Source organism: Crassostrea angulata, chromosome 2 (genome assembly GCF_025612915.1).
Source record: "Crassostrea angulata isolate pt1a10 chromosome 2, ASM2561291v2, whole genome shotgun sequence".
In the NCBI taxonomy this organism is placed as follows: domain Eukaryota; kingdom Metazoa; phylum Mollusca; class Bivalvia; order Ostreida; family Ostreidae; genus Magallana; species Magallana angulata.
The window spans coordinates 39059177-39081397 of NC_069112.1; the positions used below are offsets into that span (position 1 = coordinate 39059177).

General features: G+C 31.5%; 2 protein-coding genes across 2 annotated transcripts in view; one reads left to right on the forward strand and one right to left on the reverse strand.

Annotated features, from left to right (window-relative positions):
• LOC128170799 (uncharacterized) overlaps positions 1-3112 on the forward strand; it is a 72106-nt gene extending 68994 nt beyond the window's left edge. The window contains exons 5-7 of the mRNA XM_052836564.1: positions 1643-2017; positions 2168-2270; positions 2512-3112. Of these exons, the coding sequence (XP_052692524.1) occupies positions 1643-2017; positions 2168-2270; positions 2512-2701 (668 nt within the window). The 3' untranslated portion in view covers positions 2702-3112. The remainder of the gene's footprint in view (positions 1-1642; positions 2018-2167; positions 2271-2511) is intronic.
• Positions 3113-7391: 4279 nt separating this feature from the next.
• On the reverse strand, positions 7392-22175 carry LOC128170819 (uncharacterized). Its single transcript, XM_052836580.1, has 7 exons — positions 22091-22175; positions 20965-21171; positions 13209-13478; positions 10914-11081; positions 9687-9872; positions 8984-9086; positions 7392-8403 (listed from the first exon to the last, which is right to left on the reverse strand). Exons 1-7 carry the CDS (start codon positions 22161-22163, stop codon positions 8211-8213), a joined length of 1200 nt encoding a protein of 399 aa, XP_052692540.1. The 5' UTR covers positions 22164-22175; the 3' UTR covers positions 7392-8210.
• Positions 22176-22221: the final 46 nt, after the last annotated feature.

Sequence of the window (22221 nt, forward strand, 5' to 3'; positions counted from 1 at the left end):
AAAGGTCTAGGTGGTTTATTGACGTAGCATGAAAAAGTAAATAATTTGGTGAAAAGTGTTGCGTTGTAAAGTGAACCATTTGATGTTGTTTCAATTATATTTCATGAATTCATAAAAAAATATTCGAAAATGAATGTTTGTTCAACTTCAAGGAAGTTTATTCCATGCTTAAAGTTGTTGACGTCTTTAATATGATATGTTCTGCGGCGCACAATATCAATTTTTACAGAAAAAAGTTAAGATTAACAAAATACTTCTAACGTTATAACGTGATAAAAAGAATCTGATGATTTGCGATGGTATATAGTTTTGATCAAACTGGTTGTGTGTTTGATATCCCCTCGCCAAGGCTCGGGGATAGAAAACACACAACTCTTTGGATAAAAATCATATACCATGTCATATCCTGAAAGATCCTATTTAATAATGTTCTGAGCTAGTACAAAGCGCCCATAAAGTTGTTTAAAATATTTTTATCAAGTATACAAAATAATGGCTAATTAATATTTATAAGTTAATTTTAGTCCATTTTTCTTACAAAAACATATACCTGTAATTTTTGGTCAGCAGGTATTTAAAGCAAAAAAAAAAAAAATAAACGAACAAACAAACAAACAAATGATAAATTTAAAACCTACATTTGATTTTTTTTGTGCCATTTTGACTTCCATCATTAAGATATGCATGACCGTTCATACTAAAGATATGTAATTTAAACACAACACTCACCAGTGTTCAGACATTTAGATTGCAAGGTCATATCAAAAGGTCAAAGATAAAAGATAACGATGTCATTGTGGTTAACTACCAAATTTCGCAATCGTCAATTATATTTAAACCTCAATTTATGTAAAGCAGACGAACATATTTTTATTCTTTTATTTAAAAAAGGTCTGCTGTATAAATAGCATTACAACAATATGTAATATCGTCTACAATTACTTATATTAGAATACGCAGAGCAAATTCTAACAATGACTGTTTCATTTTACGCTCAACTAAAAGAAGATTCAAATGGTTTGTTTGAGGCAATGTAGTACAATATTGTCATGTCGGTTTTTCTTCAAGGAACAAGAAGCATTAAGACCCCAAATCTTCGACTATGTATTGTACATGTAAAATACAAATCACAACAGTAGCAACAATTAAATCATGTTAAAGATTAAACTTGTTTGAAAAAATTAAAACAAATATTGGGCAAAATAATGCATGTTAAATGTCTCATGGTCTTTAACACAATTTTAAATAAAAAAAAAAATAAAACATCAAATTTTCCGACAAATCAAACTAAGGAACATTTAAATTTATCTGTTTTGTACTACTTTAATAACATAAAGGTGGTTATTGTATATGTTGCATCGTTATATGATATACGAACTATCACTATAAAAATGAAAAATGTATATCTCTGCATATATTGATATTATTCAATATCAAGTCATGAGCTGAACCTTGCGTTCAATGTTTATTATTGAAAAAAAAGACAAATAAGAACATTTTGGATTTTTTGTAAAATAAAATAATAGATGGTACACTTTCTTTTTTTTCTTATTAGAATATAAAATACCAAAACCGTAATCGAAAGATTTAGTAACTAAAACATTAAATTATTAAAATAAATAGTTAAACATTTTCTTCACAGTATGCGACTCTATGCACTATGGATCCACGTGTTCTTTGGAATGCAGTGCCAACTGTTCAAATCATACCTGTAATAATGAAACTGGTTTATGTACCTATGGTTGCCGGGAGGGATTCTACGGAAAACAGTGTAAAATAGGTTGTGACAATTGTCCTGCAGGGTGTGACATAGTGACGGGGCAATGTATTGGAGATTGCCCTGCTAGCAAGTTTGGTAAATTTTGTCACAAAACATGCAGTCTAGACTGTAAAAATGGATGCAACAAATACACGCGGAGTTGTTATGATGGATGTGTACCGGGTAAATTTGGAGACTTCTGTAACGAAACGTGTGATGTTCAATATGCATATTGCTGTGATAAGAGATCTTCAAACAGTAAGTAAAAGCATATTATTAAAGTATTAATGCTAGATTTTAAAACTACTACATTGACGATTGGTGTGTCGTTTGACTTCGTTTGTACCCGTGATTAATATGTTACGATTGATTTGCATGTTGACCGTGAAATTTGTCTTGCATTTATAGTGAAACTGTTGCAGGATTCAACATCAGAAAACAAGATCATTTTAATTGGAGTAATAGTGATTCTTTGCATTAGTGTCGCAGTGAATGGCTGCACTATTACATGGTAAATAAGTATTTTTCACTATATGTAGCAATTTACTTTCCCTCTTCATTTGTTATATATGCAATGTAATAGAATATATCAACAGAAAAGTATTCATGTAATGAACTGATGGAGATAGTCAAATTGTTTTTTCAGACGAGGTCTGAGATAACTCCGTTTAAAATTGACCGTCATACACAAATGCAATCATAAAGAAGTGAAACACGATGAAATTAACTCAGTTTTTAATTGATTGATTCAGGATATTAAGGTATAAGGCGTGTAAACCACGAAATGTACCACAACAAGAAACGAAAACAGATTCGCAAACGAATAACCTCGCTGCACAACAAAGGATATATGAAACAACAGATGACAGTGCGGAGTACCAGGAATTGGGTCACGTTAGTAGAACCTCTCTGTACGACCAGCTTCAGAGGCCACAGAATTAATGATGGACTCTAAATAATGGTTTTAAAGATAATACTATTTAAAGTGTCAGAGTTTTGTAGTAACAATTTACATTATTCTTGATATTGATCATCATTGTCCGATAGATCTTTATCTATGACCTCACTAAAGTAGACTTATTCCCGCGATTTGCACACGGATGAAATTATTGTCATATTTTTTCATATTTATCCACTTAAAATATGGTGTACAGTACAGGTCTGCTGAAGTCCGACTTTCACGTATGATTTTGTTGCATGATTATACACATCATATTAAAAAAAAACTGTTCATTGATGTTTCCCAGTGGAATAACCGTCGGAGAATACCTATATTCAAAACATTGATTTATCAAACAAGACAATCTTCAAGATGTCATTTTAACATCAAAACAAACTACACTTAATTGATAACTTTTTTACAGGATTAGTTTATATATGATTTAAATTATCTTCAACCTTAATTGAATGCTCTTTATACAGGCACCTAGCATCGTTTTTAAAAGTGCCCCCCCCCCCCCCCCCGATGGTACGTCCCTGTTATAAAACTTTAATTTAGGTGAAAAACACATTCTACAAAATGTAGCGCATACAGTCTTTTTTAAAAAAGAGATACTTGTTTTGATTACTACAGTTGTACTTCTACTTTATTTGCGATTTACCTGCCTGGAGCCAGGACCCGGCTTTCAGCAAAGCCTGGATAAAAGAAAAAAGTATAGCTAACAATTCGTGTTTTTCTGCATTGTTTGCATTCCATAGAATTTTCAGGAGAACTCTGCTTTGTGAACTCTTAAAAAGCAATAAATACTTGATTTGTTTTTAAATTTAGATGAATTATTAACATTAGCATTAGGAATGCTGACATGCATTTAGTTACATAAACAAAAATTGGGGCTTTAGTTGTCAAAAAGTGCTTATGAAATGATCAAATTGATCTTATAAAATACACATTGTCAAATACAATTTACTCTCTTATTTTTTAAAATTATCAGTACAGTTTTCTTTCTGACACATAATAAAAGATGATTTCTGGGGAGTCTGAATCGAGGTTGATATCCGTTTAGCTATGTCTGATATGATTACTTACTAGGTTAGTTACTGACTTACTACGGAAACACACTGGGTTAATCAATCCCATTTATAGATGGCAATTATTGATTAACCAAATATATTTCTGTAGTGTGTCAGTAACTAACCTTATAAATGTTCTGTTTTCAAGAGGACTATCAAGAGACATTTTTATTAACAAATAGCGATGATCTACGCAAAGCCATGTACAAGACGCCTAACATAATGTTCAATTTATTTATTTAAACTCTTCAAAATTATCAATCTCAGCTTTCAAATACTCATTCTCTCTTTCCTCCACTGAGGTTTGAACCAGTTTTTACGCTGTCATTATATTCTGCTTCAAACATAACAATGTGACGCCAATTCAAAGGGCAACTGCTCTCACTTTAAAGAATTTCAAAGGGCAACTAATACAAATACCTTAAAAACCTACGACTTGCGGTTTCTGTATTCAATACTATAACATGTCGAAATGAGTAAGCGAATATGGCCTAATATTAATTTCTTACCGAACCTACATAGAGCCATGAGACAATCAATTGCTATGATTAAACAATGAAAGTGAGACAATCACGTGCTATGATCAGCCAATGAAAGTGCGACATCTCAGTCCAAGGGAAAACAAATTAAGCATATGTATGTATGTTAAATGGTTCTGTTAAAAATTGATATTAGTCTGCGTTAGTGTGCGAGAGAGATATTACTACTATTTCCTCATAGGTTAATCAATGAATATACATATGAACACCAACAATCTAAGCTTTAAGATGCACTTTTTTTTTCAATTTGTAAGAAACATACATATATTAAGACTTCAAAAACAACTGATTTGGTTTACTGAAAATCAATTGACTCCTTGATTAAGAACTGACCAATAACAAATGTTTGCAGTGGATCAAATTAATTAAACGATGATTAGTCTGAGCCGCGCATAGTCCTAGCACTTTTCCTATATGTCGCTATGCCGACATTGCGGAATTGTTTATATCTATAAGACACAATTTCATCCGATTCTAATGTAAAAGTATGTGTATATTGTTTTCAAATAGATGTCAACAAAAACATTTTTGTTTCTTTTATTTCACATGAAACCGATCGTTTAATGATCGAAAGAATTACATATGTAGTGCCCTGTACTAGCCAAGAATGACCAAGTGTGAACTATATTGTTTACACAAGCAAATCGTGTTTCGATTTTTCTACATGATCTTGAGCTGGTATTGATTTTTGGGCTTTAATTATGTACATCATTGAAATTGTCAACATAATACTTTCAACCCCATCGTCTTATATATTTCCTTTACATATAGGATTAATTAGATATGTGGATAAAATAACAGCCCTCCTATTTTATTTTACTATAATAAGGGCACGTGTATATACATGCATATTTAAAATGCCTGTCAATACAGACTCATGTAATTTGATTTGTAAGCTATTAATCGATCGTTCTCTGAGGTGTTGTCTCAATATTTATCAAAGCTTTATGCGTCTAACCGAGGATTTTCTATGGAGAAAAAAAACTGATGACACGATCAATATTACTTTGTTCCTTATTCTATATATATATAGCAGCGTTTTACGTTTTTCGAGGTGAAATCAAACAGTCTTTTCAGAATGTAACAATGGCTTTGGTTAAGTTTGTTGATAAGGTGTTGAAAATAGATATAAAGAGTATCGGAACTGAGTGTGTGTTTTCACTTTTATTACATGTAATTCAACACTACAATGCATTAGTTTCTGTTAATTGTTTTGCTTTAATAAGATTTTAAGAGACTTTAAGAAGGGATTAAGATTGTTCTAACATCCATTTTATCTTTCACATACATCATTATATCATGTTCAAACATCGTCGTGTTTAAGAATAATTAATCTCTCTTGTTTAATGGAATGTAGGTTTTATGTTTTCTTTTTCTATACAGCTTTGAAGGGTTAAAGGATTTCTCATACAGTTATAAAATAGAAAATTATTTTCAACATCTGCATAACTCAACATTTCACACATAATTCTTAATACGTTTTTCATTATAACTAAGGACATGTTACCAACGACATACACAGTTTTGGTTATGGTTATATGCTTTATTCGCAGTGAAGCAAATGGCTTCAAAAGTCATCACGCCATTAAAATAAATGAAAATCCGAAATCTTCGTGTCACAAAATTGCAAATATAAAAAGTAAGAACATATGTCTGGGAACATGCAGAATTAAAATGAATAGGATAGTCATGATCAGCCATGATAGATCTACAAAAACGTGCATGTGTTGCAATGACATCACAGGAAGTGACTTAATTTGTCCAAATTGGAAGTCTTATGTCTCACGTAAACGTAAGTATATTTTCTAAAAAAAGAACTTTTATTTTAGATGTCCTTACATAAAACAATTCATTTTTATGTCTTTAACGTGTAAGTTCATATTAATTATTCTTAAATAAAACATTTTCATTAAGACACTACAACAATCACTCCTTCCTTGGAAACGGTTGTTATTGTGAAAGTTACGTAGCAATGAACCAATGAAAAATGTAGATCATTTTTATATTTATATTAGTAATAAATTAATTAGAAATACCTTAAAATTGGTTTACGTTTAATATATGTGAAAACAAAAGGTTTCAAATATTTTGCTTTTGTTGTACATGTGTTAGTATTCATTTTCCATAAATCTATCTACGTATACATTGATATTGCACATGATAAATTGTCGTTTACATACATTGAAACAATAGATGATTTTAAGATATAAGTTGTTAGACTGCTTTCTCTACTTTTATAATACAAGCAAAAACTGCATTTGCAAATATTTATTTGTTTTGAATTCGTTAGCTAAATCTTCTTGTTGTGTATTGACTGTATATGTACATGTACATTAAAGAAATTTGATTAGAATATCCCGTTTGTTTATATGCTCAAGATACTAGAACTTCGAATTGTGACAATAGATGTATAATACAAACAGTTAATAAAATAACCACATGCTTTACAATATCGCAAATAAAAGTTGCCTAATTTCTAAGCAACACATAAGCATAAAACGTCTTTGATCTTATACGGACGAAGATCAAAATTTGATGAGGTTATCGTCAGACTTAAAAAAAAGTAAACACGTAATTTCGCTATGTTGCCAGTGCCGGATATGAAACTCGGATGAGATTTTCTCCCTTGATTGTCAAAAATACCAGCGTCACTGCATGTTAATTAATAAGAGAAACACCACTCATGCCTGGGTGTAGAGATACCATGACTCTATCAAGATTGAAGCGTATGTCAGCCTCAGTTTAAAAAAAAACCGTCAAATATAATTAAAAAAATTATTATTAAATTTTAGACCTTTTCCCCATTAAAGATAACCATTGACACTGATTTGACCCATCGTATCACTTCTTTTCCACACTTTATTAATAACGATAGGTATATAAAATGCTCAAATTAATTAGGATAAGGAAGTAAAAGAACATTTGCATCATTCTCGTCAATTTATCATTTCCTTTAAAGGATGTTTCTTAGAGTCACATTTATGTATAACGAAGCATTTGTTTTGGGGCCACATGTTTTTCTGTTGTTGTTTTTTTAATTGAAAATGAACTTGAATTTCGCAAAACCTTTCCGTATGAATACAATAATTAATGTACCGTAAATAGAAAAAGACTGTGCGTCTATACATCTGCATGCATGGTGCTAAACGATGCGGGTATACACAAAACTTGAAAGAAAAATATACAAACGAGTACATGTACCAAGATGGACATAAATTATTTTGAGCTATTAATAAAGGCCTTTATACAAAGCAAGCATTTTTATAAAATATAAAGTAATCTTTTAGCTCATTACTAGCTCATAACTAGGCTAATTTACATTATGATCCTGGAAACGTATATACAGTCGGCAATTATATACAGAAACAGCAAAATTTATAATACATGTTTGAAAATTAAATGTACAATGTATGCATCTTAATATGTGACTATTCACTATTATCATCTATTATAATAAACCAACATTAAAAATACCCAAAACAGGGACTAACAATAATATTGAATATTATCTTTTGAAAGCATATGCATGTATATTAAATGTTTTCATTTTCACCAACTGTTCAAAGTATTTATTGCTCTAGTTTATAGCCTAATTACGGTCATAAAATGGTACAAAATCCTCTTCAATGTAATTAACAATCAATAAATATGCTATTTGCAAAAGTAAAAACCCTCAAATAAATACATATTTTTAAAAATCCTAACACTAAGCGTTCTCTATTGTGCAGCAAAAAGGAAACCCCTAAAGTCCGTGTATATGAACACTCCAATCAAAATCAATAATTATTACACATGCAAATCTTCTCATTGAAATTGATTGTTGGTTTTCATGATATAAATTAGTTTGCTTTAATTTTATAACAAACATATTCCTTATTTCTCTGATTACAAATGCATATCAATTAACTCGATTTTATCAATTCAAGTTGATCATAGTGAGACGACCCACTGAGATGACCCAAATCTTCGTATTTTTTGTCGTCTCCCACTGTATCATATACATCTTGGGGTGAGATGGAATCCTGAAGAGGAAAATTTTTATTCATCGTCTTTTGATTCACGTCTTGCCCTTTGTATTGGTCACGTCTTAAATTCCTGCAACAATCAATTCAAATATATTTACTATGATAGAAAAAAGTATATCTTAATAAAGTTTGTTGTTATGCATCGTGTCTCAAGTGTATTTGTATCGATTTTTTTAAGTATGTTTCATTCATTTAATTAATTAATTCAGGAAAATTAAAGTATATTTTCAGGACCTACGGACAGATTGATTGATAAACATTTTTTTCTTAAGATTGATTTTTAGTGAAGCAGAGTTGGTTGTGTAGTGTACAAGGTAAATAAACCACATATAGGAGTAGGTGTGTACTATTACCAAAACATTTTGATTTCAACCCAAATCTCGCCTATGGCACTCCCAAAACTATTCATTAATATCAACATCCCATCCTGTTCCTCTGAATATTTGCCAAATTATTTCAACAGCTAGTATTGTATTCGATATGTTTTGTATTTTAAGAAAAATCATATCAGCAGTATTTCTAGTATAACTATTTATACTCAATCACGAGTAATATTCAATATATTCAATGTATTGAAATTCAAATAAATCATATGTACGAAAATATATATTGAAAATTGTATATGGAATGTTAGTGTTTGGTTAACATACCATTTTATCATGCAGCCGTTGACAATGAGACTAACACAAAGAGCTGCAATCATCCCATACAAAATGAACAGGGTTTCCGAATGCGATTCCTTCAATTTCTTATCTGTAAAGACAGGACAAAATACATGTAGTACTTTTACATGTTTCAAGTTTAACAAATACAGATTGTACTGATCTTATATTTTTTGTAACTATGGAATATATCACATCTTTATTACGGATTTCTTTAACGAACACTTGTATTACATAAAACACAATTATCCTTGGGACCCTTCCTCCTCATCCACACCCTGGGCGTAATCTTGATTCGTATATGCATAAACATGGTATGGTTTGCCGGAAACGATGATACGCCTTATTTAAAAGCATGTTATTCTGTACAAGTAAATTTGATAAGTTGTTTCCTGTTTTATTTATAGAAAAAGACCCATTCTTTGAATAATATGGGGTAATTAAATACGGACGGGGGTGATCATCTCCTATGAAGCCCGAAGTGCTTAATAATAGATTTGATTACGCCTGACCATAATTGTTCATCCGATATTATTCAAATAATAAATGAATCATTATTACTTGTATTTATATTATTTTCAGAGGTTGTACGATTAAATATAAGATATACATATCTATCCATAATGAAAAAACCAATCAGATTTAAGAAAAATCCATTTTTTTTCTTTCATTTTAACGATTTTATGCTTACATTTCTCGGTATCCTCGTGCCAATAAGAGACACAATGTTCATCACAAGTTTCGTTACAGAAATCTCCAAATTTTCCAAACGCGCAACCATCTTTACAAGAACCAGTTACATCATTGCAGGTATTGTTTAAACAATTTATATTGCATTCCATAGAGCAGACAGGTCCGTAATGTTTCGCGTCGCAAACTGTTGAACAAATTTAAGAACACAAAAATCTTATTTATTAACAACATAAACAACTAGTATACATGTATATCATCTGTAATCTCTTAAATGTTTCTCAAAAGTGTATTTTTATGGTGAAATGTATTTGAAGAGTTTATGCCAGTTATGTCTATCGTTTGTTTTTAGAATGTGATTGTACAGATCATAAAATCAAAATACATAGAATGTTCTCACAATTCAGTGTTTATCATGGACGCCTGCATGCAAGATGCGGAAGGGTAAACATTTTTTGTTGTTAAACTTGTACTTTAAATGATATTTTATCCCCTTTTTTTGGGAGGAATATCGTAAGGGGAACTATTGATAATAAAAGTTTCATTGATATCACTTTCAGTGGGTCAAACTAAATATTAATGATCTTTTTTTTAAATGATCTTTTAGATAGTGTTTATATACTGTAGTATGCTGGGATAAAACTTTCATGCAGCAGTGACAACTTTTAAATAGTGACCTAGCTAATTCACAACTCAACTGATCAAATAAATTAAAACACTTCTGATCTTCAATGTGTGAAATTACTTTGAACAATCAATTACAAATTACACCATGTAGCACCACACAGAGTAATGAATAAAAATGACTTTTTTTTCTATTTAAAACTAAATAAAACTCATCAACTATTTTACAAATTTTACATTTTGTTAAATAAATATAATTTATATTTTGGAAACATAGCTATACTGCTTTTAACCAATATAATGTGCTAGGACTTTAAAAAAAAAATCATTTTAGAGTGATGTTATAGCTTAATTGCATTTTGATAAAAAATTTAAAAAATTCGTTAAGACTTTCCTGTTTTTTAGTGTTTGTATCTATCCTCCAGAAAATAACGGTTTCAGAAACATATGAATGTAACAAAATGAGTATGTGTCATACTTAAATAAGTACATTCTATTTCATAAGTTTGCTTTAATATAACGTGTAATAACAGAGTTTTAAAGAATTTAAGTACAGGAGTTGATACTGTTAAATCATAAATCAATTTTGCATCAAAGTACCTACCATCACATAGACGCCCTGTCCAGTTTTGTTTACAACCAGCACTGCAGGTTCCTTTCTGTTGGTCACAAGTTCCTCCTGCACACCCATGACTACATGTTTCATCACACGTGTCCCCATGCTGTCCCGGTGTGCATCCCTTTATACAAATCCCATTGGTTTTCCCACATCCTCAAATTGATACAATAATGCAAGCATAATGTACATATTTTATAGACATATATTGGGATATTTTATTCAACGCTACTTTTTGACGCCAAAAATTGCCACATTCAGAGTCATCGCATAGTTAAGAATATGTTTGCAAGTTGCATGATACCCTTACATATATATTTGTTTTTTCAAGCGCACTGTGTGTTGTACTGTAAACGTTCTATATTTGGGTGTGTATTCTGTTAAGTCTGGCGGAATGCGGCTTCCGCTAAATCAAGTGCATCGCCAAATGCAATGCACACATGTATAAGAATAGTCACATAGAGGAATACGCTGATTCAAACCCACGCCAACTTGTTCAAAAACTAATTTCCGCCAAATAGTATACACGTCAAATATAATATGTTTACAGTATGTAAGTTCAATGATATTTACTGTTACCTTAGTTAACGATACTTTCCAGTGAAAACAAAACATTCTGAGAGTGTTGCAAAATATAAATGTCCCCTACCGGCACCCTCCAATTTTTGATGTTAAATAGGTGTGTAGTAAATTCAGTTAAATATATTTATTAAAGGATATCTCCAATGAGCAATGAAAATCCATTTGTTAAAACTATTTTCTTCTCAAACTTTGGGTCTAATCAAGTAAATAGATGCAACGACATGGTACGTATCAGATAATATATATACGATTTAAAAAAAAAAGGAATGATGCAGCAGGATTTACACGAAGAAGTCCTGTCTTCTCTTCTCGCATCGTAATTTATTGAAACGCAAATTGTGAAGAAGAGTTACATTTAAAAATCTACTACATAAATACACGTACATATTCATGTTTATTAAAAAGGAAAAAAAAAATATTCATGAATATTTGTAGGGTTTCGTTATAAAGCAGGACAAAAATATGAAATCAATTCACAAAACAATAACAAACAAAAAAGTATGGAAAACGACGTTTGAGCACAAATGCTGAAAAAAACTGCAATAAAAACTATATTCCCCCGATCGTTACAGTAGAGGGCTAATAAGTTAGTATTTAAGTACTTATTGTAATATGCATGGTAGAAGGGATGTGTCCGTATTATATTAGACTTCGAGTCAAAGTTACATAACATAACTTCCATGCTATCAATTATACACTGATATACAAACAGGAAAACGCAAATTTATGATTACGTACAAATAATGATGTAAATATATATTGTTGAGATATCAAAATGTAAACCAAGAGGTTTTTTAGTGTTGTCACTTGGACAAAATAAAGCTAGAATGCTGCTAAATATTTTCACTAAAATATGGTATGCTATAAACATTATGAAGTGATAAGGTTGTATTATGTTTATGACTTTATACATTTGCAATCTGCATAAAAATAACAATTTTTTTTTCTTCCAACTAACGTAGTTGTCTTCCGTTAAAATTTATTTTATCGTCCAAATGATTGCACCTTGAATATCACTTAGAAGTCTATAGGCATCGCATATACTATTAAGTATTGTGAAGAGAAACGTGAAGTTCATACCAATCTCCTGACGAATATGTGCATAAACTTCCCCTCTTCTTAAAACATGAAACAAAATTAATCATTTATTACCGATATTTTGACAAAATAAAAATTAAATTGAAGGGAATATAACTTTTCAAAAAAGTTTAAGGTAAAAATTGCAGTTTTTTTTTATATTTTGTCAGTCATGTTACTGTAGTTCATTCCCTTTAACTCTTATATAACAATACAAATTAAAGTAATTTAAAATGATTCAATAAATCCTCATCTTACATTGAATACGGTATACAGAGAAGTGATGAAAGATCGATATCCACGCACTTTGAACAGATTTGCAAGAGTCGATCAAAATATTGTGAAATATAATATAGAATTATATTAAACTTCAATAACCCAATATGATGGCCACAGTTTTTATTACTATTACTTTTTAATACTTATGAACATTTTGAATTTGAACTATTATTATTAACACTCTGATCTGATAATTTTCATGATGACTTTCGTAGCAAATTGAAAAATAATGACAGCAATACTATATCTTTGAACTCGTCAAAAATGGTACAGTGTAATATATTCATTCATATTACAAGTGGTCGTTATTAGTTCCTTAAATTTTGACTTGAATTTTAACTTTACCGTATACTTTTATTTCACATATTTCAAGGATCGCTCCGTGTTCATTTAGGTAATCATCTTCAGGTGCGTCATAAGTGGTCTCCACAATGACGTATCTAGCTGTCTGTTTACAAGGTATGTCGATTATGTTTGGAGGTAAGTCTGGGGCAGTCGTGTTATCGGTGTAACAACGGGTTCTTTGTGATGTCGTTCTCTGTATAGCTGAATTGTTTGATGCATCTAGATAGAATTGCCTGAACCGATATTGCTTCCAAGACGATGATTCATCGCCTATTAAAAAGAAATAAAGACCACTTGAGTGATACAACTAAAATCAATATATTTATTATCCGTAATAAGGCAAAAAAAAAACCAAATTGCAGCTGTTAAGTAAAATGTTTTTTTTTTATATATATATACGAAGAAACCTGATTCCCCTTCACGATATATATGGTACTGTTTAGTGGCATGGCAATCGATATGCTTTGGTGAAATATGTCATGAAGACAATAGATAAATGAAAAAGAACAAGGGGCATTAAGACCTAAAATTTGCCCAATGCATTGAAAACATTTCATGGTTATTTTTTAGTAAATTATGATCTGTTAACCCTATTTCAGCCATATTTTTAATGAAAAATTACATTTTTGTCATTTTGAGGGCAAAAATAGGAAAAAAGCCAAGAAATCACTAATTTCTGGATTTTTTAAATATCTTGTCTTTTCAAAATTATATCAGATAATATCTGGTGATTCCTACTACTATAAAACAAAAGAAGTCATAGGAAAACATCATCTTTACCCAAAAAGTGACCAAAACTTCAATTTGAGATAAAAAGGGTTTTTTATATAAAAAAACAGATTTAAGGAAATGTTATATAACAGTGCCTTTTTAATAGAATATTTATGTACTATATGCATATGTATGCTTCTTTAATATGGTATTAAAATGAGTTTAGAATACAACACAATGAAGTCAAAGAAAAACTGCAGATAGAAATTAAAAGACCAAAATCTGAATTTGCATTAAAAAATTAAATTCAAATATTAATGTATGCACAAAAACTCATGAATTTCAGTGATTATTTGTTTTTAACACTTATTGCTCGGTAAAGAAAAGAAATCCTGTTATATTTTTAAAAAATCAACCATATAATTAACATGAAAAAAAATAAAAACTTAATTAACAAAATTAACAAGCAGTCTGGGGGTTCGATGGGGTGGGGTGGGGGTGGATGGGTTGTTAGTTAAATCCTTGTTCAAGCCATGAAGGCTAAAGAGCCGGTGCTTATCCCCAGTATCTGCGCATGGTGCTTAATGGATGGGAGTCATAAACATTCCCTGAATGGAACAACAGTCCACCCCAGCATATGCCAGTGCCCAAGTTCAGCTGGGTGGAGTGAGACAATGTAGATTAAGAATTTTGGGGATTTAATGGGACAATATTTGTTTAATAATTTATCATGACATAGTTCATCATTCATTACCACATATTACATGTAATCACAACGTTAACCTCTTTTCTTAACATGACTAAAACTCAATTTTATAATAAAATGGGTTTTTTTATTAATAAACAATTGATACTTCATTTCAATGAAGGTGAATTCTAACATTCACACATTACATAATTAACAAACATAACCACCACTGACTCACAAAACTGTTCATCACAAAAAATCTTAAATTTTTTCATATGTTTTCCTTGTTATAATTTTATAGTGCATGCATAAGTAAATTGCACATCAGATAATTGATTAAATATTTCATAATCTAACACAACTTTTTATCTATAAAGTTTATACAGTTGGGTGAAATAGTATGAAAGTTCTAATGAAAATATCACAGATTTCTAAATCATTAAACAAGAGACCCAGAGGCCACATCCCTCACCTGAGCGACAAAAGCTTATCAAATAAGCACTAAGTGTACAATATCAAATTCAAAATATGTTGACAAGTAAGTCAGTAGATCTTGCACAAAAAGTTGTGGCCCCACCCTACCCTACCTCTGGGGACCATGATTTGAACAAACTTGAATCTACACTACCTGAGGATGCTTTCACACAAGTATCACCTTTTCTGGCCAAATGGTTTTTGAGAAGAGGATTTTTTAAAGAAACGTGTACCAACAAATTTCATTTTAATAAACTTAAATCCCTTCACCTAAATGAGGATGATTTGTGCAAAGTTAAGTTGATATTGGCCCAGTGGTTCGGGAAAAGAAGTCGAAAATGTAAAAGCAGACAGACCGACGCCAAACAAAGAGTGATCAGAATAGCTGACCTCACTTAAGCTTTCAGCTCAGGTGAGCTAATAATGAACAATGAATTTCATTGACTAAAAATCGCTGTCACTTTAATGTTTCACTTTGTTAACTTTTTGAACTACCCATAATTGCTGAAAACACAGTCATGAGTAGCTCTTCCATAGAGAGTGTGTGTCTTTAGTAATCAAGGTATCAAAGAACTGACCCCATCAACTTTCACACAAGTGCGACATTGGTTGTACCACACATTCATTAATTAAGTAATGGCTCCAGAAAAAATGTTCAATCCATATAAGATATTGTGTTCCTAAAATGTAGTGACTATCCATATCGGCAGATCATCAAGATTGTCATAATTTACCATGTCAGATGATATCAATCACTTTCATAATTCGTGTGCTTGGCACTGTTTATTCCTTTGCAAGCTTTAGTAAGAAAAACAGCAACAATCAGATCACTGAGGTTTAATTCTGCAGCATTCCTTTTTGGGATCTATGTCACCCTTGAATGCATGTTTTCAGAATTCCCATAGCTCTCTTGAAGCTCTCCATTTGTTAAAGATGCTAAATACTGAATTGAAAAAAAAATCAATTTTTAAAAATATCATGTTCATTTCATATTCTTATACATGTTCAATTATAAATGTGTTACTAAGTAATGATGTGAAATGACAATCATTATATACGATACGATAGGGTAAACAATATATACATGTACGTTTATTTATTTTAATCATTTGTGGGTGTGTTTCGGATTCCTCTAGAGGCCGAAAAGCTAGGGCAATAGTAGAGAAAGTAAATACTAAATAGGTAACTGGATATTGATTTTGTTACATTTACATGTATGTAAAGAAAATGTTTACCAATTACAGTAAGAATGAAAGAAAGAATTTCAAAAAACATGTTACAGGATATTAATTGTATAAAAATAATATTACCATGGGTTTTTAGAACATACATGTATTCTATATAAATAACCATTACATACATGTACATTACCCAATTTTTATTAAAGCGATTATCTAAATAATTTAAATGCAATAAAGTATAAAATGTAGATCTATTTCAAAACATAAAAAATAACAGATTTCTTATAAAATACACAAATAGCAGTTGTGTGCTAGGGTATCATTTACTCAAAACACAAATTAACATAGCCCTGGTATTAGAGGGCAATTTGATAAATAGATTGAAAACATGATTTTTTGATTGTTAAATGTATATTCCATGTGTTGTGTAATGTCAGCCTATTGTCGTAATGCTATTTAATACTCAATCAGGTAAAGCTGACATTCAACCAACAGTTTATCAAAAGCAATTTAAAATGTAGCCGTGTTCTTACTTATCTGAGTTTTCATTGGAAGCGGTTTCATGAACGATATCGATATCTCTTTCCTTTAAAATATTATTACATTTTCAAACTACTTACTAGAAATAAGACTATAGCCTAATGTATTCCACATGGTGTAGTTAGCGATTACTGTCAATCATGCAAGTTCGGTCAGCTGTCGATCTCGTAAACATGGTTAAGAATGCAGATCAATTGCAATACCCCATTTAAATTCATAATGCATAGCTGTATCTTTAAGTCTTATACTATTTTCACACATTCTTACCAGTTAATGAAATGATTTTGCCTTCATATCTATTGCTGTCGTCCGACTTTCACTTTTGTTTACGTCTGCTGTGTATAAAAACCGAAACCGGAACCTAAAAATTCGCACATCGTAAAACAACATAATTAATTTTTTTAACAGTGGCCGCATGCAAACAACAACAAAATATTTTGAGAATAACATTCTTTCGTTATTTTGATTAATCTGTTAAAATTTTACCGTGTTGTTTGCATGCGGCCATATCTAATTCTTGTTGGGAATGTGACCATTTCATAGGAAATACGCGATATCCGGAAAATTACTCAGATCAAAAGAGGGATAACTCTACCAAAAAAAACATCGGTGACAATTTTGCGACTACATATTGAAAAATAAACATCCCATCAACAAACAAATCAAATCATGTCAATGATTGAGCTTGTTTGAAAATTTTAAAAAAATATTGGGCATATAATATATGCTTACTGCCCCTTGTTCTTTGTTTTAAATAAAATGAAACACCTTATATAAAATGAGTTAATTACATTTGCTTTTTATGGAAAACTACACGTATACGTAGCGTGGCTGTTTATACAGACCCTGAAACGTGCTACTACACCTCTAAAACGAACCGTACCGTTCCGTGCAAGAAACGAACCGTACCGTTCACAAAACGAAACGTACCGTTCACAAAGCGTACAGTACCGTTCACAAAACGAACCGTACCGTTCACAAAGCGAACCGTACCGTGCAAAAAGCGTGCAAGATAATTTATGCAAGACCCGCCTCCAGACGGACAAAAAAGCGTACCGTACCGTGCAATAAGCGTGCAACTTCCATATACGGCTTATTGACCTAATGTCTTTAGATGAGTACGGACGGAGATTATCGCTGACCAGATAAGTTCAATATTTAGCTAGATTTTTTATACAGGATTAGATAACACATACTAAGATTTAATACTGTTATTCTTATTAAAACAGCTACAAAAATATTTCCTTTCTTAGACCGTAATCATTGCTTTGTTTTTCGACAATACTTGCATCGCCGATTTCTTAAACATTGTAAACTATTAACGTTCACACAATTATATTTATTAAATAATTTTATTAAATGCAAGCATTGAACGGGAAAAAGTACACGCATTCCATAAAATAACTCAACTTTATTTCCCGCATAGCTGGTAATGGCGTCGTGATTTCACATGAACAAAAAATCACTTGCGCGAAACATGAGTACAGAAGCTGATCTTTGGTTCTATACACAACAGGTGTTATTGTCTTTCTTTGTTTTTTTTAGCAGTTATTGTACTTTACAACTAACTCTGTATATTTGGACGCTTAAACATGTGCACGAGATGCCGGTATTCACACCTTTCCACGGACACCTGTTAGGTAACTCATCACAATCTGTCGTGTGTATAGTCTAAATATATCTTACTTATACTTTATTAGTTTCATGGCATTCCTTAATCTCTAGAAAACAAAAGAACTGTCTGTAGAAATGAACACAAACAACTACACGAAAGACCATTGGCGCGTGGATCCGTAGAACAATCCAGCGACTCTGTACATGCAGGATTTTCACATATTAACTTGCGATAAAATATCATTTACCGGGTACATCAATGTTTCAAAAAATGATTAATTAAATCATAAATAGTTGAATGAGATAACAAGTACATGTAAGCACAAACACAGCTCTTTTTAAATTTATTTTCAATCTAATATCTGTGATGTGAAATAGCGTCGAAATTTTAACCGTCGAGATCAATATATATATTATGTACATCGTCCACTGTACAAACTTTTAGTCATTGTGTTGAAATCGTTGTGAAAACCATGAGTCTAAAATAAATGAATTAAATTCATACAAATGAAAATCTAATAATTCAAAATTGTTTGCACACAATCACATACACCCTCAAATTGAGAGAGAGAGAGAGAGAGAGAGAGAGAGAGAGAGAGAGAGAGAGAGAACTTGTGTGTTAATTATAATACTTACTAGTAAATTAAAGTTTTATTACTGAACTTTATTATTTCGCTTTAAGTTTCTATAGTTGGTCATTTGAGCGGGATTTTATCTCAGGACTCCACGTGCTCTGCCTGTCAATCAGTTTAAGTATAGCAGTACAGATCACGCCATGCGCCGCGTGCTATTTGGCTCCTCCTATATGGCTAGGAGAAAATTATCGAATGAAACATTTTTGTTTTATGTTTTCTTAAATCCCTATTGAAAAGAGTGTTCCTATTTGAAATTATTCAACAATAATTTCTTTCCGATTTCATGATTATAATTCAGGTACTGGCGATCAGAGTCGATCGTTTTCCCTCGCTGTCGTATTATTTTGTTACTTGATAAATTCTTGTATATTTATCATTTTTAACATTCATTTGTTGATTACCGGGTATTTTTTCGTGTCCTATTTACAACAAGTTTGCGTGTAAAAAGGTAAATAAAATATAAACAGGTTAGTCAGCATTCGTAAAACGTCAGCTTAATCGCATGCATACAGTGAAGAGCGGACACTTGTTCAACAGAATGATAAATATCGCCATTACATATATAAAAGTTATTGACTTGTTGTGTATATCCAGTTGTGTACATATCGTAAGAATATGTTACATGTACATGTATAGTTTAACGGAAAAACAAAAACTAATTGTCATATTTTGACTATACACGCGATCTTAGTTCAGATAAGAGAAGCGATGACGGGTTACATGTAGGTATCATCTGTGTATACGAACAATTGCAAAAAATCATAGAAACAATATTTAAATGAATAAAATTCGTGTCAAAAAACTATATAACAGTTTAATTCAAGATTTCTTATCTGAAATTCATTGTTTATATTATCATTAATTTTACATCGTCTATTCACTAAGGCAATCGGCAGTAGTACTACAGTAGTACGCAATAAAGAATGATCATACGAATTATGAATAATAAAAACTAGCCGAGAATCAAGACAACGATAAAGGAAACTAAAGAAATATCGGAATAAAGTCGGGGCAATTTTTTGTAGAAATTTTTAATGGATTAGAAATATTTAATGACTTCAACTCAAGTACATGCATGCATAGAAATAAAAACTTTAGATTTGTAAAATTATCGACAGCTCGCTGAATTAACAAAAATATATCGGATTAAAGTCAAACAGTTCTTTTAATCTATCTTAATGATTACATTTATCTAAATTAAATACTAATAATAACAGATTGATCAATATTAAAATTACCCCCGCTTCCCGGTTGTCACTGAGTACACGTTTCGCGCAACGTATCAAAAACGGGGGAACGGATGGAAGTCCTGATTTTAAATAGATCGATTGAAATACTTTTGTAATATATCATATAAATAAAGAAAAATTCTTGTCATAATTACCACCATGCTGAAGTAGATCGGGCAAAAACTAAACAAAATTATATCGAAAAATCAAAGCGTGCAGGCCACGCCTACCTCATTAATAAAGCGCGCAAACCGTTCACAAAGCGTGCAGCTATTTTTAGCAAAGCGTACCGTGCAAGAAGCGAACCGTTCCGTTCACAAAGCGTACCGTACCGTTCACAAAGCGAACCGTACCGTTCACAAAACGAACCGTACCGTTCACAAAGCGAACCGTACCGTTCACAAAACGAACCGTACCGTTCACAAAGCGAACCGTACCGTTCAAAAAGCGTAACGAACCGAACCGTGCAACTGGTGTAGTAGCACGTTTCAGGGTCTGTAGTTTGTCTAACAGTTTCATATATTAAACTTACCCACATTTTGTTTACAAATAAGATCCTTAAATAGGCATACACTAACAACTGCAAGCACGTGGTTTTAAAAGTACTTTAAAACCAACATTACAACACAATAGTTATTTTTTTTTAATGTTAAGAGTGTATGTTTAAAATCATGCTATACGTACCTTCTCTTCTATAATGAACTATAACGTTGTTTATCATATAAGGCTGTCCAAAGTCCACCTGTAGCCATGCCTTTGTTTGATTATGCGCAGTATGAGCACAGTGGTGTTCATCAGTCTGAATATCGCCATCCTTAGCAATTGATGCTGTCTGTGCATTGTATGTCGAACTTTGGGTGAGCACTGTTGTTGGTCTTCTACTGAGATTTTCTTGTTAAAAAAATACAATGAAGGATATGAATCATATAAAACAATATAATATTATTTTGTAATATTACAATAATATCAACAATATTGTTTGAAATTCATTTTTTTCCAATTCTTATGAACAATGTACTATTACTCCTTCTATTGCTATCATTTCCAAGGAACATACTTATGTACTTATAATAACATCGCAACAATACTCTTTCTGTAGTATTTCAAAGCCTCTATTCAGCAGTGCACAATGCAATCACAATTTTATGGAGTTTTATATGAACTAGAAAATTCGCACAAATTCATTGATTCAAATCCAATCATTGTATATCGTTAATAAGCTATCATATTAATCACCGAATCAAAGCTCCATATTCCGACATGGTATTAAATTTTTGCAATGTAAATCTTTTTTTGCATAATATATTGTTTATATCCTTAGCACGTATGTACAAACATGCGCAGATCCAGAAATTTTTTCAAGGGGGTCCAACGGTTATTTGAGTTTGCCGGGGGGGGGGGGCAAGGCATATTTTTGGTAATTTTATACTGTAATTTTATTACAGGAGGGGGGGGGGGGGTCCGGACCCCTGACCCCCCTCCCCCTTTAGATCCGCGCATGACTAAGGGTATTATATACTTTTTAATGTAAGACAATCCATGCACAATATTACTATTATCATTACAAATAGACATTATATAAGTAACTGCGTGTTCTAATAGTATCTTAACATGAAGGTTCTTCTAAAATTTAACAAGTGTTTGATAACATTAAAGCTTAACAACTACCACAGTAAAGCAAGACAGTCTACAAGAGGATACAAACCTTACATAAACTGAGTCAAATTAAAATAAAACAAACATCTAAAACCAAAGCAAAAGCAACTCTTCATCATACATATGTTAACATTGTGAGCAAAAACCACTTTACCATAGCAGGAAACATAACCATGGAAGCTAACAAATAAAGTCCAGGGTACAGCAATCATTCTGAAAGCATTCATTCTTGTAGGCGAATTTTCTTCACCACTTCTATGTTAACGATTAGTGAGAGGATATTTT